The sequence below is a fragment of the Ictidomys tridecemlineatus genome, chromosome 1 (genome assembly GCF_052094955.1).
Source record: "Ictidomys tridecemlineatus isolate mIctTri1 chromosome 1, mIctTri1.hap1, whole genome shotgun sequence".
NCBI classification, from domain to species: domain Eukaryota; kingdom Metazoa; phylum Chordata; class Mammalia; order Rodentia; family Sciuridae; genus Ictidomys; species Ictidomys tridecemlineatus.
Genome location: NC_135477.1, coordinates 247,805,475 through 247,820,674, shown reverse-complemented (window position 1 = coordinate 247,820,674; position 15,200 = coordinate 247,805,475). Strand labels below are relative to the sequence as shown.

At 39.5% G+C, this 15,200-nt stretch overlaps 1 protein-coding gene across 2 annotated transcripts in view; it reads left to right on the top strand.

The window, feature by feature from the left end:
• C6 (complement C6) overlaps positions 1–14,408 on the top strand; it is a 77,197-nt gene extending 62,789 nt beyond the window's left edge. For both annotated transcript variants that reach the window (XM_078017909.1, XM_078017913.1), the window contains exons 15-18: positions 125–313; positions 5,151–5,241; positions 7,721–7,962; positions 13,930–14,408. In XM_078017909.1, the coding sequence (XP_077874035.1) occupies positions 125–313; positions 5,151–5,241; positions 7,721–7,962; positions 13,930–14,111 (704 nt within the window). In that variant the 3' untranslated portion in view covers positions 14,112–14,408. The remainder of the gene's footprint in view (positions 1–124; positions 314–5,150; positions 5,242–7,720; positions 7,963–13,929) is intronic.
• Positions 14,409–15,200: the final 792 nt, after the last annotated feature.

Here is a 15,200-nt window from a genome sequence, read left to right as displayed (position 1 = left end):
CAGAAGTTTTTCAGAGAATTGTCTCAGAGGAAACAGCTAAAAAATCTCATTCACATCATCTTTTGAGTCACAAACAATCATTTGCATCGCTAACCACATCTGAAATGTTGATCTCTCCCTGCAGGGGTAGAGTGTCTCAAGCCAGCTGTCCAAGAAGGCCTGACGCTTACACCATTCCAGAGAACATATAAAATTGGGGAATCCATTGAGCTAACCTGCCCCAAAGGTTTTGTGCTTGCTGGGCCATCACGGTACACATGCCAGGGAGATTCCTGGACACCACCCATTTCAAACTCACTCACCTGTGAAAAAGGTAAGTAGCAGCTCAGGATTCAGGATTCTGATAAGGCCAAGATCCCTGAAATTATATCTACAACAGCACTATTTTTCATTGTGTTTTGGAGTCAGAAAGCAGAAGATTCCACTGGAAGGCTAGGTCATAGTCTACCCCACGTAGATGATTTCAGGCAGCAAATAAAAAGTAACTGGTTGAGTGGATGTCTTCAAATTTTATAGGGTGAGTTCGAGTTTCTTCCAATATAAAACCTTAATATTTAGAAGAAGTTGAAGATCTCTCATCAAACAACATAAATTGAAGGCTAACTGAAATTTTTGTTCAAGTGGGGAGCCATAAAGAAGTAAGAAAAACACTAATTAAGTACACATGTTACTATTAACCTAAAACAGAAATTTCCTAATGCTCTTTGAACAAAATGAACTTCATTTATCATTGGTTTAGTCAGCTTTTTCACTGCTATGACTAAAAAGACCTGACCAAAACAATTTGAGGAGGAAAGTTTATTGGGGGGGATTCATGATTTCAGAGGTCCACAGATGGCCAACTCCATTCCTCAGGGTCTGAGATGAGGCAGAACATCATAACAGAACAGTGTGGCAGAGAAAAACAGCTGGGGACATGGCACCAGGAAGCAGACTGAGAATCTCCCCTCATGATGGACAAAATAAATACCCCAAAGGTATGCCCCCAATGTCCCACCTCCTCCAGCCACATCCCACATGCCTATGGTCACCACCCAGTTAATCCTTATCAAGAAATTAACGCACTGATTAGGGAAAGACTCTCATAACCCAATCATTTTTTCTGTAAACTTTATTGCAATATCTCACACATGAGCTTTTGGGGGACACCTGATATCTAAACCGTAACAATCATCTACATTTTTTTTGTATCAACTTCTCTAAAACAAAGGTTTTTACCTCCAGATGGTGAACTTCTAAAAATCTGCTCCAGACACATTCTTCAGACTATGGTCATTGAGCTAAAATGGGATCAGCATTTTTGGGTTTTCTTTCTTTTCTTCTTCTTTTTTTCCTTTTAATCCTCTAGTCAGAATGGTTTTTGAATGTTTTCATCAAAAAAGAAATGACAACTATTTGATGACATAGATTTATTCATTCCAATTTAGACATTATCCAGTGTATACATGTATCCAAACATCACATGAGATTGCATAACTGTGGACAATTTTTGTGTGTCAATTAATAAAAATTCTAAGCAAAATAAGCAAAATTAATAAGAACTCTCCTAGCTAATCCAAATGTTCTACTAGAGGTGAGAACCATTATTTTGAAAAGAAGAGGAAAATTTTAAAACATTTTTAAAGCAAAATAGTTAGAGAATGTTTTGAATTTTTGTATACCTTCTCCTAAATCTTTCAGTGGTTTCATCCACAACTAATTCAAAAGTGACTTTTGAAAATCTCTTTTATTTACTTGATCAAAACCTTCACCTTGGTTTTTATTTTAAAAACTCTGTTTCTCCCCCTCTGCCAATTTATATATTGAATCAATTTATACAACGATATCTGGCATAAGTAGATTTGAAAACAAACAAAGCTGACTCTCAGGAAACATTTGTGTCGAAATCAAATAATGCAAAATTTTAGAAGAGAATGGCCCTCCATCCATGCAAGTTCAGTGTGAGATAGTCAGCTGGTGTGGGGGCTGGGGGCATCTGCTCATGCTCTATATCTGTATAAAGGAAGGGAATATCGTATCTTACATAATATTGACAGAAAGACTAAGGAAAGCAGTCAGAGAAAGAAAAAGACAATAACCTTGTATTGTCCGCCACGGCCAGTGCAGCGGCTGGATGCTTAACCGACACAGGGATGAGCTAGACCAGGAAAATTAATTAGGACTATAGAAATAAGATTAGACTCATTTGTTAGTGAAAAGCGGGGGACACTGTGGGATGGTCCAGTTTTGATGGAGACTGGATCTAACATCAAAATGGGGCCCAAGCAGTCATTTTGCTGGGATGGTACAGTAAAAGGACTCAGTGTGAAAAACTTCAGCAAAGCAGAAGGAAGATGGGAAAAACAAGTTGTTTGGGGCTTAGCAAACATCTCTTCTACCTCGGGACAGGATGGGATTTAGAAATCAAAGCTTTTTGAATTAGTGAGTTCCATGACAAACACAGAACTTCCCCTATCAACAGGAATCATCTTGCAAATGGGTGTTCCCTGGGCACCCTCTTACCACCAGGCTCCCCAAAGCCACATTTCACCTCGTAGGGTTTCTCATAGTTCAAAGCAATGATTTATCGACCACCTCCGCAGGACAACCTGGACTCAGGAGGTAAAGAGACTTTTAAGCTGTCACAGAGCCAGGAAAGATTCCTGATTCTTTCAGTGTGAAAAAGGGTTTTACCCATGAAGAAGCAAGATGCTGCAGTTTCTTTTTCTTCCTTCTGAGAACCCAACACCTCCAGCAGCACCTCAGAAGATCCTCTTGCCCTCAGCATGTCAAAGATGAAAGAATTGCTCATTTCCAAGTTGCCCCTGTGCTGCACATGGTGGTGGGCAGCCTAGAGCCAGCAGCAGCTTCAACGTGAGGCTGTGGGGAAGACCAAAGGCCCCTAGCATGTGGCCACTGACCATTTCAAACCAGCAGTGTCAGAGCAGTGCTCTGGGCCACTCGACAGTTGGTTCTCTTTGGGGCCTTTTTCTGGCCTTTACAAAGGGGCAAAAAAACAAAACTCTATAAGAAACCAAAGAAGATCAATCCCATGTCATTATCAATCCTAGTAGCTGCCGCTTTCCAGAGCTACAGGCCTCTGTGTTTATAAAGGTTCTGGGCCAGACTTCACCAGAGGGAATGAGGGTCTTAACAGAGGATAATAGTAAGAAATGGAAATAGCTCTAAAGAGGAAAACCTATGGATCTTTCCAATTTTTTTTTTTTTTTTTTTTTTTTTTTTGCCTAAACCCCTCTCCTTCCTTTTTCAGACCTTCCACCTAATAGGCTAAGAGGAGAGACTGGGTTGAGCCCACTGTTCTGTCCTGCAATCTATGGCAATTTCTTCTTACTGCCAGTTTTCCACCCTGGACAATTAACTGGTTCCCAAAGGCCATTCTAGTCCTGTGGGTGTCTGATTCATCCGATCCAGATCCAAGAAGGTGGTGATACCTCCTGTTACCAGTGATGACTTTGCTCCCTCACATGTTGAAGTATAACATTAGAGAAGCACACCGAGGCAAGCATATAAAGCAGGGTTTATTTTAAAATGGGAACATAGACTTCTCCCTGGAGGAAGAGGAAGGGCCATAGCGGGTATTCTGGTATCCCAAGAAGTGCATACAGGACTAGGCCCAGGAAAGCTCAGCTGGATGCCCAAAAGGTGGAAAACAGGTGGGCCAAGAGGCCTGGAAGCAGTGATCCAGTCAGGAAGGCATGGTAATTAACAACTCCCTGAGAAGAGGGACAATCCCTGGGACAGGTTACCTTAGCAACAGGGGCAGATTATGAGGGTGGAAGAAGGGCTCTGAAGGAATTAACATTTCAATGCCTCCATTCTCTGGATCACCCTTGCCTCTCTGCCTGTCTAATTCTGGCTTCCTTGGTTTCATCCAACATGCTCAGGAGGTCAGTTTCAGGCCCAACAGAACCAGTCTAAAGGTTCTCTGGGTGGGCCTCAGTATAAACAAAGGTAACCAAGGTTTTCCCCTTGGTTTCCCCTAAAAGATCCCATAAATTCAACAAATGTAGAGGAGGACTGTTCATTCATCTCCTTTCTCTCCCTAAAACTAAGCATCTAATAATTTTGCATTCAGATAAGACGACAATGCCTAGTCTCTTATGTAAATCAGACACCTAAGGATCATACTTGAAAGCTCTCACAACTTACCATAATACGTAACATCATTGGTTTTAACGTGCTGTGGATAACTCAAATGCATCCATTTCTCTTCACTTCACCCAGGGCACCTTGACCCAAATTACCATCCCCTTCACTCAAATTACCATCCCCTTCACTCAAATTACCATAACAGCCCCACGGATCCTCTGACATGCCTCTCTTGAATCCCCATGCCTCTCCAAATCTATTCTCTGCACAGAAGCCAGGATCCATTTCTTTTTCAAAACCCATACTTGACTTTTTTTCACACCACCCATTGCTTAAAACCCATCAAAGACCTTCCACTGCTTAGAAAATGAAGAGAAAAAGGCCCTTGTTATACCGTGCACAGCTGACCACATTCCTGCTTCTCAGGCCATTTCGTATTTCATGCTTCAGCCTTTCCGCACTTCAACCACAACAACCTGCCCTTCTTTCAGTTCCAGGAAAATCACATGCTGCCTCCCTGGGGAGCACTTTCATACCTGATGTTCCTTCTGCTTCAAACAGTCTTCCTCCCTGTTTCCACTACATCAATTTGCTTGATTATATGCTTTCTCTTTAATAGCCTTAATAATGGCTGCAATTCTATATGTATTATTGTGTTTGATCAACGTCCGCCTGCCCCACAAGACTGAAAACTCTGTGGGCACAGACTAGGTCAGGTTTTGCCCAACCCACTATCCCCAGAACCTAGCAAAGTGCTGGGAACATCACAGATGTTCAATGAGCACTTGAAAAACAAATGAACAAAAATTCCATCAATTTATTTTCTTTAGTTCTCTGAACTTAAGAGCATTTCTGGACGGGAAATGACTGCGTCGGTGAGCTGGAAAGGACATTTCAGCAGGAATATTTCATGACAACCTATTTGAAGAAGCTGAAATGAATGATTGAACTCTAGGAGATAAATGAGAACCCTTGGCCCCTGGTTTTTTCTCCTAAATTCATGCTTATCAACGGGAATCCACTCTGTGCACTGTTCTTTTCTCTCTTTTCTTTTGTTTCAGATATTCTGACAAAATTAAAAGGGCATTGTCAGCCAGGTCAAAAACAGTCAGGATCTGAATGCATTTGTATGTCTCCCGAAGAAGACTGTGGGTAAGTGGACTGTGTTGGCAAACTGGAAAAAAACTGTCTTTCCGGCTGGATGGAAAAGCTGAGCTCCTGACGCACACACATGAGGCATATTAATTTCCACATAACTGATGACCCTGTGCTCTGTGGAACTGCTCCTTCCCCACTGGGCAGCAAATTTTAAAATTATTTCTCAGCCTATTTCCCTAAGTTTGCATAGCTTTTTTTTTTTTAACAATCTCACTTTGGTTTTAAATTACTCTTCTCCACTTTAAAATGTCAAACTCACCTATGCTAAAAAGCCTTCCTTTCCCCACTAAGAACAGGAAAAGGGTTTTGCAACTACAATAGCTTGAAGTAAATAGAGGAAGTGGTGTGATCATGGACCACACACACACACACACACACACACACACACACACACACACACACACTTTGCCTCCTGATTATTTCTTCTTCATGCTGGGAATCATAAAGAAGAAAAATGACATGTCCTCACATGACTTCCATGACTGTCTCCTCTTTGTTGGTTAACTGCCTTTTCCTTACTAAACAAAACTGGAGTGTCAACATTGCTCGTTCATTTAAGGGGTAGTTTGGGCTGAATTTAAAAGCAATCAAAGTAGCATTCACGGGAGATAAAATACTGTTTCTTTATGTCACAAAATAAATGTAGAGATGGGTGGTCCAGAGCTAGCTTGGTGGTTCCCCCATTTTCCATAAGGCAGAATTTCTTTTCTGCTCTCAGTTTTGCCATCCTTAAAATTATTTCACAGCCAAAACTGCTGGAACAGGAAGGGAGACCACAATCAGAGGGCATTCTTTCTTTTTAAGTTTTCCCAGAAGACTTACCCTTTGCTTCTATCTCATTAACTTTTTCTTATTCCCAGAGCCACAGGCACCTGCAAGGAATGTCTTTCTTTAGTGGGACACATGACCATTCTGAGTGAAATTAGAGTTCAATTGCTGAAGAGGTGAAAGAATGGACGCTTGGGTAGAAAGCCAAGACTCTGTCCAGTTGGGAATATTTCACGCTTTACTTTGAATGGGCTCTCCTGTTCCTCTGTGCTCTCATATTCCTCCTCCTATTATATACTTCAGATCTTTTTTTGTAAGGATGCAAATGTTGTTTTCGGAGAGTCTAACAGGGTGCTTTTCTTTTTTCATTATTTTTTTATTTTTAAAAAGATTGAAATTATTCATCAACTTTTTTAATTCTTAAATTTATTTTTTGTACTTGTAGATGGACAGCAGGCCTTTATTTATTTTTATGTGGTGCTAAGGATCAAACCCAGTGTCTCACACATGCTAGGCAAGTGCTCTGCCACTGAGTCTGAGCCCCAGCCCCAATAGGGTGCTTTTCCATCTATCTCCATGACATAATTCAGCCTAAAGGTGACTCTGTCTACCCTCCTCCATGTGGCTTCTTGCCACTACAGTCCCCTCACCAGTAGATGGTCTTCTGGAAGATACATAGGACATTCACATTGTCTATTTAATCAGAGGAAGCTTCTTTCTTTTTCTGTGTGATACCAAATCTTGAGAATACAAGCTGTGCCCTGGAAATGCTATTTTATCTCTGATTTTCCTCTCCACCCTCCTCCTATATACTTCAGATCTTTTTTTTTTTTTAATGTGAGATTTAAGGTGTTACAGGAGCCACAGCTTTTTGCTCTCAGTTTTGGGTTCTCGTTCCTGGGAACAGTCTTTCATATTGGCACATTGATTGTTGACTCTAAGGTTGACATTGGACAAGAAACTCAAATTTGGAATAATCAAGGAGACCTTGATTTCTCAACAAAAGAAAAAAAAAACTGTAGTCACTTGTTACCTCTGGATGGTAACGGGCCCCATCCATCTACACAGGAAGGTGAAACAAGTTATATGGGGAACGATTTAAATGTTCATCCTCTTAATCACAGTACAGCACACGCTTGAAAAGCAATATAATGTTCTAGAATCCATGTTACATGTTCTAAGTTGATGTTTCAATTAATGAGTAGTTTAGAATTCAGAGAAGCTACTCAAGGTCATGGGCTGGGTTGATCTGGGTGAACTTGAAAATGTCACCAGAAACTAAGCTGGATATACATAGGTAGAGAAGAGAGATAACACAGTGCCGACTGAGCAGGGCTGGATGGCAGCAAAGGAAGAATTAATCTTAGCAGTCAAGAAAGCAATCAAAGCAACCATCAGGTGATAAAGAGGTGTCTAGGAGAATGAGAAAATAATTTTAGAAAAGAAAGTTGTTTGGAGTCGAATTATGGAAGATCTTTATTACCGAATTTTTTAGACTAGCTTGAAGTCAATTTGGAGGAATACCAAGAAAAAAAAATGAATAACAGGCAGCTTGCAAGATGAAATGAGGGATTGAAAGTGGGGAAATTGAAAAAAAAAAATGAGGGAAGAAAACTGGGTGGTAAGTTTACGTATTAAATCGACTAAGTGCCATCTATGTTTTCTGATCTTCATATATAAATGCTTGCTTTCCTTCCTTGGACAGTCATTACTCAGAAGATATCTGTGTGTTTGATATGGATTCCAGCCATTACTTGACTTCATCTGCTTGTAAGTTTTTGGCGGAGAAATGTTTAAATGATCAGAAACTCCATTTCCTGCACATTGGTACCTGCCAAGAGGGACCACAGTTAAAATGGAGACTTGAAAGGATAAAACTTGCATCCAATAGCACAAAGAAGGAACCCTGTGGCTATGATACGTGCTACGACTGGGAAAAATGTTCAGGTAAGCCATAGCCGCAACTGTCCCTAGACATGCTCTCCCTGATGATGCAGCTCAGAAGATATGGTGTATTTAGTATTTACACTTCATCAAATTAAAACTAACCTTTCCTTAATTTAAAAAAAATACATTTTTTATTGGGAAAAAAACATTTTGAACTTATTGTTATTTGTCCTAATTAGTAATGTGTGGCAGTATGATGAATTTTTACATGTCACACATAAATGGAGTATAACTTCTCATTCTTCTGGTTGTACATGATGCAAAATCGCGCTGGTAGTGTAATCATATACGTACATATGGTAATAATGTTCAATTCATTCTACTATCCTTCCTCCTTATACCCCCTCCCCTCCCTTCACTCCCCTCCATATAATACAAAGTACCTCTATTCTTACCTAGCCCCCCCTCAACTTATTGAGAACTGTCATCCACATATCAGAGAAAATATTCAGCTTTTAGTTCCTTGGGATTGGCTTATTTCACTAAGCATAATATTCCCCAGTTCCATCCATTTACTGGCAGATTCCAAAATTTCATTCTTCTTTAAGACGGAGTAGTATTCCATTGTGTATATATACCACGATTTCTTTAGCCATTTATCTGTTGAAGGGGAGGTGGGGAAACATGCTTGTAATTCCAGTGACTCAGGAGTCTGAGACAAGAGGATCCAAGTGTGAGGCCAGTCTCATAAACTAAGCAGGACTCTCAGCAATTTAGAGAGACCCTGTCTCAAAATAAAAACTAAAAGGACTAGGTATGTAACACAGTGGTTAAAGTGCCCTGGGTTCAATTCCAAATACAAAAAAAAAATTTTTTAATGATTTAAACAGCACAAAACCATCCATGACTAGAAATAATTACTGTAATGTGGATGTATATCTTTCCAATTTCTTTTCTATTCAAGTGAAATCAGTAAAACCCTTAGATCCCAGTGAGAAGAGCATTTCTCTGATTTCATGCTTCAGGTCAGAATTGTCTAATTTTTTTTTTTTTTTGGATAGTTCAAACATACAAGGGGCCAACAGTGTAGTCCAGGAAGGACTAGGTTTCACACATAGATAACAATTGCCAGATACATCTTCCAGTACCTGGAATCAGCCAAGGATGGCAATGTTTTTCAAGTAGATACCCTGAGCAAACAGTAGTACACAGAGACCCCGGCTTGGTTTCTCTCCTGTAGAAATTCTCCAACCCTCTGCTGCCTCTCTTTCTCACCATGCATGCAAATCAACCAAATGCCCCCCAGAGCTGTGTGACTCATGCCTATGGTGCCACTTCCAGCCCAGAGGTACATCCTCACTCCCAGAGAGCAACCAAGATGGCTCCTATTAACTGGTAGGGTCTTCTTGCTCACGATTACTTAATATTGGACTACTGGTATGTGTGCTGACACACTAATTTGGGTGACTGATTATTTATATAGACAGATGCCCTCGTAAAAATTATCCCTGGGGCCTTGCATACCCCAGGGGTGACCCTGCACATAATGCAAATTTTAAAAAATAAAATATAATTACTTTCTATGTGATATATAAATTGCTGTTGTTCACTTAGTAGATCATAAAACAAATTTCTCATCATCATCTGTTATTCTTCCATATAATTTTCAATTTCTGCAAAAATGGGCATTCTGTGATTTATTTAACCAATTTTTGTTTTGATTCTTGAATTTCCCCCCTGCATTTTTCTATCATCAACAGTGCTATGATGGATAAATCTATCACACAGAGAGATATATAACTTAAGAGTATTTCCTTAGGATAAAACTCAGAAAATAGAATTTCTAAGTATGTATTATTTTTAGGAATAAAGTTTTGACTGATTTAATGCATCAGCTTGCTTTCCAGAGATGATTTTACCATATTGTATTCCAATCTGAAACACATAATAGAGACTGTCCTCCCACACCCTCACCAAGTCTCAAAATCATGCTCCTATCTCTGCCAATTTAATACTTAAGAAGAGGCATTAAATCTCCATTTTCCATAAGTACGTTGCTATTGGCAGTACATTTGTGAATTTCTTGGAAGTAGGATTTTCACAGCAGTACATTTGATGTAAGATGAGGTCTGACCCTGAAATAGCACCAACTAAGCTTCATATAAAACACAAAGATGGTCAGAGATTAGGAATCAATTGAATTCAAATAGGCATCTAAATTTGCCTTGCAATACATTTTCAAAAATGTATCTCAAATCTGTAGGTAAAGTATCCAATGGGAACTTGCTGAATTGTTACATCTAACTTTTGCTAAAACCTCCTTAGTTTACAAGAAGAAATGCAGAAATCATAGGGTTCCCCTTACTCTCTCTTTCATTATCTGGCCCAATCAGCACAGTCCTAAAAAGAAAAGAGGTATTACCCAAACCCATTTCTTCCTGATCCATGTAAAGCTGTTCATCAAGATTCAACTTCTTTGACAGGCAAAAAGGTTGGCCCATGAGAGAGGGAACACACAAGTGGCACAGATGAACAGGCCATTTAGTGGCCACAGGTCAGGAGGTAAATACCTGGGACTGCTGACCTTCATGCCATATCGGAACCAAACAATTTCACACAAAATACAGAAAAACAGAGCCCTATATGTACACTGCCCAACTGTAAACACTTTTAATTCATCTCATAGATTTTAAAACTCTATTATTCATATTTTGGGTGCTTGGTTAACACCAATTATCCAACTGCCAGCTCTCTCAGAAACAATCATTTGGGTAGAAAAAATCCTGAAGGCATTATGCAGCATTCTTCTTGTACTAACTCTAAGTTTTTTTTTCTCTGAAAAAATTTAATGTAAGAATATCATTAAAAATATATACAGAGGGCTGGCGATGTGGCTCAAGCGGTAGTGCGCTCGCCTGGCATGTGTGCGGCCCGGGTTCGATCCTCAGCACCACATACAAACAAAGATGTTGTGTCTGCCAAGAACTGAAAAATAAATATTTAAAAAAAATCTCTCTCTCTCTCTCTCTCTCTCTCTCTCTCTCTCTCTCTCTCTCTCTCTCTCTCTCTTATATATATAAAATAAGAGGAATATGGATATCAGGGAGGATTTCCCAAATACCTGACCCATCTACCTGTTCATACTATGGTAGATGGGTCAGATATTTGGGAGTGTGTTTAGGGTTAGTGTCCATTCTTCTTTGTTTGTTATGAATAAAAGTCCTCATGAAACTCTTTTATTAAAAATAATTTCTTTTCTTTTTTTTCTTCTGGCTATTTTTCTACAAATTGTTCTTTTCAAATCTGTCCAAACAAAAATTAACTAACAGCATACACTTTGGTCAAAATATCTGCTTTACTATAACCCCTCTGTTATACCTGCATCTAAGTGCCCAAAGACTTCAGAAATCTAAATTGGAGGAGGGGAAGGTTGCTAAAAATTTTGAATACTTAACCAGTATTCCTCAAACTAGCAGGACATTCTGGGGCAATCAACCCAACACTTGTTCATTTCTTAATAAGAGATTTAAGTAATTTAAAATATATTTTAATCCCAAACATAATCAGAACTAAAAGCATTTTTCCCTAAAGATATGGTCTGTCTCTACCGGGCTTCTTAAACTGGTGAACAAAAGTTAGTGTCACCAAGAATTCTGTTGGAGTAGCACTATAGAATAGCATCAATGTACAAGCTAATGCATTTACAAAGGAAGAGAAAGCTGGAAATGTGTTTTATACTCCACCTACTCATAGCAAGTTGGGATATTAGTAATTTTGAGTTGAATTGAATGTCACCTTGATTAAATGGTGTTCTTGATTACATTGTGCTCTTTGCTACTCTTTTCCTTCTCTGTCTAAAATGAAATAAGGAACACTTTAGAATAGAACTTCAAAGTAACATAAAGTTCACTTTTCAAAAGTTAAAAGAAATGCTTCCCCAGGGAGCTTATTTTTTATGAATATTAAATGTTCCGTCTAAATTTCAAAAATATCCACCAACAACCAACAGGAAAGGGAAACTCATTCAGCAAAAAAATCCATTTAGCATCCAATATGTGGAAGTCACTGAACAAGGCCTGTTGAGTGGGCTGAAGATAAAGGACCCTTTGTACCTCTCCAATTGCTCACAGTAGTTGGAGGAGTAACATTGCACAGTAATTGCATGAATCACTTTAATGCACAGCAGCATGTGATAAGAGCTGTAGGAGAGAGAAATCTTCTGACCTGGGAGGGTTTCCTAAGCATGAGAATGTGAAAACTGACTGTGCAAGGATTGATTAGTGGAAGTGGTGGGAAGGGCCCTTTGGTGTTGGTAGTCTGAAAAAAATATATATAGCAGATTAAGAGCATTTAAACTATGATCATACTAAAAGAAGGGTGACCATGGCCTTTCCAAAAGCTAAGAAAACCAATTTCCTTACCAGAGGTGGAATAGTACCTTGAATTTCTCTAAACGCTATTCCTTCCAATGATGGATGAGACTTTCCACAACTAGAATCTTCTCTAGTTGGTTGGCAGAGAACATAGAAAGGAAATGCATTTTTGCACAAAATGTTTCCTGTCAAGGGCAAGATGGCTGTACATATGGTGCATGTAAGTAATTCTTCACTTCCTTTCCCTGTTTTCTCCTATGAGACACAAAGGTAATAACTATCTTCTGCTTAATAGAAGATAGGCATTAAAGGCAGCATTGCTGATACGCAGGCTGACTCCCTTAAAGTGTTAACATCAGTTTCCAAGACCCATAAAATATAATTCTTCTTCTATACATATATCTGCACCCCAAATCCAGAATTTAGGATCAATTGTTCCAGCAGAATTAGTTGAGCATCTGTTTAATAGCTGAGTAGGACATACAGGTGTATGAGCAACCACTGAAGTTCTAAAAACAAAGCACTTAAAATTGTCTTGGGAAAAAGGACATATGAAAGCTAACAAGAAAATGTCAAATGTGGTACTGAAAAAATGTATACTCTTAAAGTTAGTAGAGGAAAAGATGGGGTTAAGTGCTTGTGAATTGCTTCATAGAGGAGGTGAGACTTATAGAAAATGTACACTTGGGGGCGGGAATAGAAAAGAACACCTTAGTCTGGCAAAATAAGGCAGTGGTGTGAAGGAAAGGACAAACACCGGAACACTTTGGCACCTTGGACACTTGGGGACTTTTTGTTCGTTTGGTTTTTAACTGAGATGAGTTTCATCCACTTGGAATGGAGAAGGTAGAAATATTAATACTGGAAAAGGAAGACTAATAGAAAATGAGAATGACCTTTGAAATCTGACTAAATCTATACCATGCAGAATGGAGCTAGTATAGTTTTTAGACAATTAAATAAAGCATGTGAAGTGCTTGGTAAACACTAGCAGCTCCATGTGGGCGGCGATTGAGAGGGAGGTGCTAGAGATAGCTTAAATCCTGACTGGATAGGAGCAGTGAAACCGGCAGAGGTCAGAGATAGCCCAACTCCTGAATCCTGCTTAGGGGTGCACCCTGCTGTCTTGCATTCAGGCCTCTCCATTTAACCACTGTTGGGTCTTTTGGATGACTGCCATTGTTTCAGCTTTCTCAGTCATTGCCACTAGGGAGTCTCCCCCCACCCCCACAGTGGGGACTCATGATTTCAGAGGTTCAGTCCATGATCAGCCGACTGATTCATTTGCTGTGGGTTTAAGTGAGGCAGAACATCATGGCAGAGAGGTATAGCAGAAGAAAACTGCCCAGCTCAGGGAAACCAGGAAGCAGAGAGAAGATAAGGATCCACGGACAAAATATAAACTCCCAAATCATGCCCTCAGCCACCTACTTCCTCCAACCACACTGTACCTGCCTACAGTATAGCAGTATTTTCAAATTATTTATCCGTCACATGATTGATCCACAGTTAAGCTACAGCTCTCATAATCTAGTCATTTCATCTGAACTTTCCTCCATTTTGTCTCACCTGAGCTATCAGGGACACCTCATCTCCAAACCATAACACCCTGTGATAAGTCACACTGTCTCTCTCCCTCTCTCTCTCATCGTAGCTTCCACTTCCAGTTGTGTCTGCCTCTTGCCCCCCAAGTGCTTCAAGGGTGGAAACCAACTCTACTGTATCAAAATTGGATCCTCAACACGCGAGAAAACAGCGAACATCTGTGAAGTGGGAGCCGTGAGGTGTGCAGACAGGAAGGTGGAAATACTGCACCCTGGGAGGTGCTTGGCCTAGCACTGTTACTTTCAGATTTGTATATAAACATAAGCCCTAAAAAAGACATGTTCACATGGCCAGAAGTTACTGCAAAATTCTTATGTGTTAGTTTTATATCATAAATCGCCTCTAATTCTCCTGTTTTAGCCTCCTCTATTATGTTCCAATCTATGTCACCCTAGAGTGTACCCCTGAGTTATATTTCCACATCCATCTAACAAATTCTTTTGTTCGGGTTACTTAAAAATAATTGATTTTCTGAGGATCCTATGAAACGAAGCATCCTCACAATTAAAATAAGAACAAAAATCATGATTTTCATTTTGATGAATTAATAAACATTGAAATCTACAGAACCTGTAAAACACATTCTGGAAAACTAAGAACATCCACATATTCATTTAGCAAATAACTTTTGAGTGACTGCATTGTACCAAATACTGGTCAAGGTCTGGGGGAATCAGCATTATGTAGACAAAACTCCTCCCTACATACGACTCACCTTCACATGGATTTAGAAATATCAAAAACAAAACGAGCATGTAAAATGTGTAGTAAGTTTGATGTTGAACATTACTGTGAAGGGAACAAAGCAGGCAAGAGTGGATCCCATTCTTAAGCCTCATCTTGGTCAAGGAATATTCCATAGCAGTAAACATCACTTTAAGCAAGATTGGACTCAAGTGGAAATCACCTTGTTGAAAGTAGTTAAAAATAAACTTCTGGAGTTTCATTCTTGAGGCAGGATAAAAGAGATTCTCTTTGCTCCAGCTAAAATGTATCACAAAGCTTTTAAGCTAAAGTATCTGAAAATTGCAAATAAGCAAAGAAAATTGTCAGAGAATTTTGAAGGAATAATTTTTTAAGTAAGTCAAATCATTTTATTCAGCCACATGAAGTAGACACTTGTTTCTTAGAAAAGTCAGGGTGTCGTTTTGAATGGGGAAAGAGAGGCATCGTTAGAACAGCAGTTCTCAAATATCAGGGTACTTCAGAACCACCTAGAGGGTGCGTTAACACATATTCTGTGGGCTTGCTTCTTGTTTCTGATCAGCAAGTCTGAATTGGGGCATGAGAACTGGTATTTCTAACAGCATCACAGGTGGT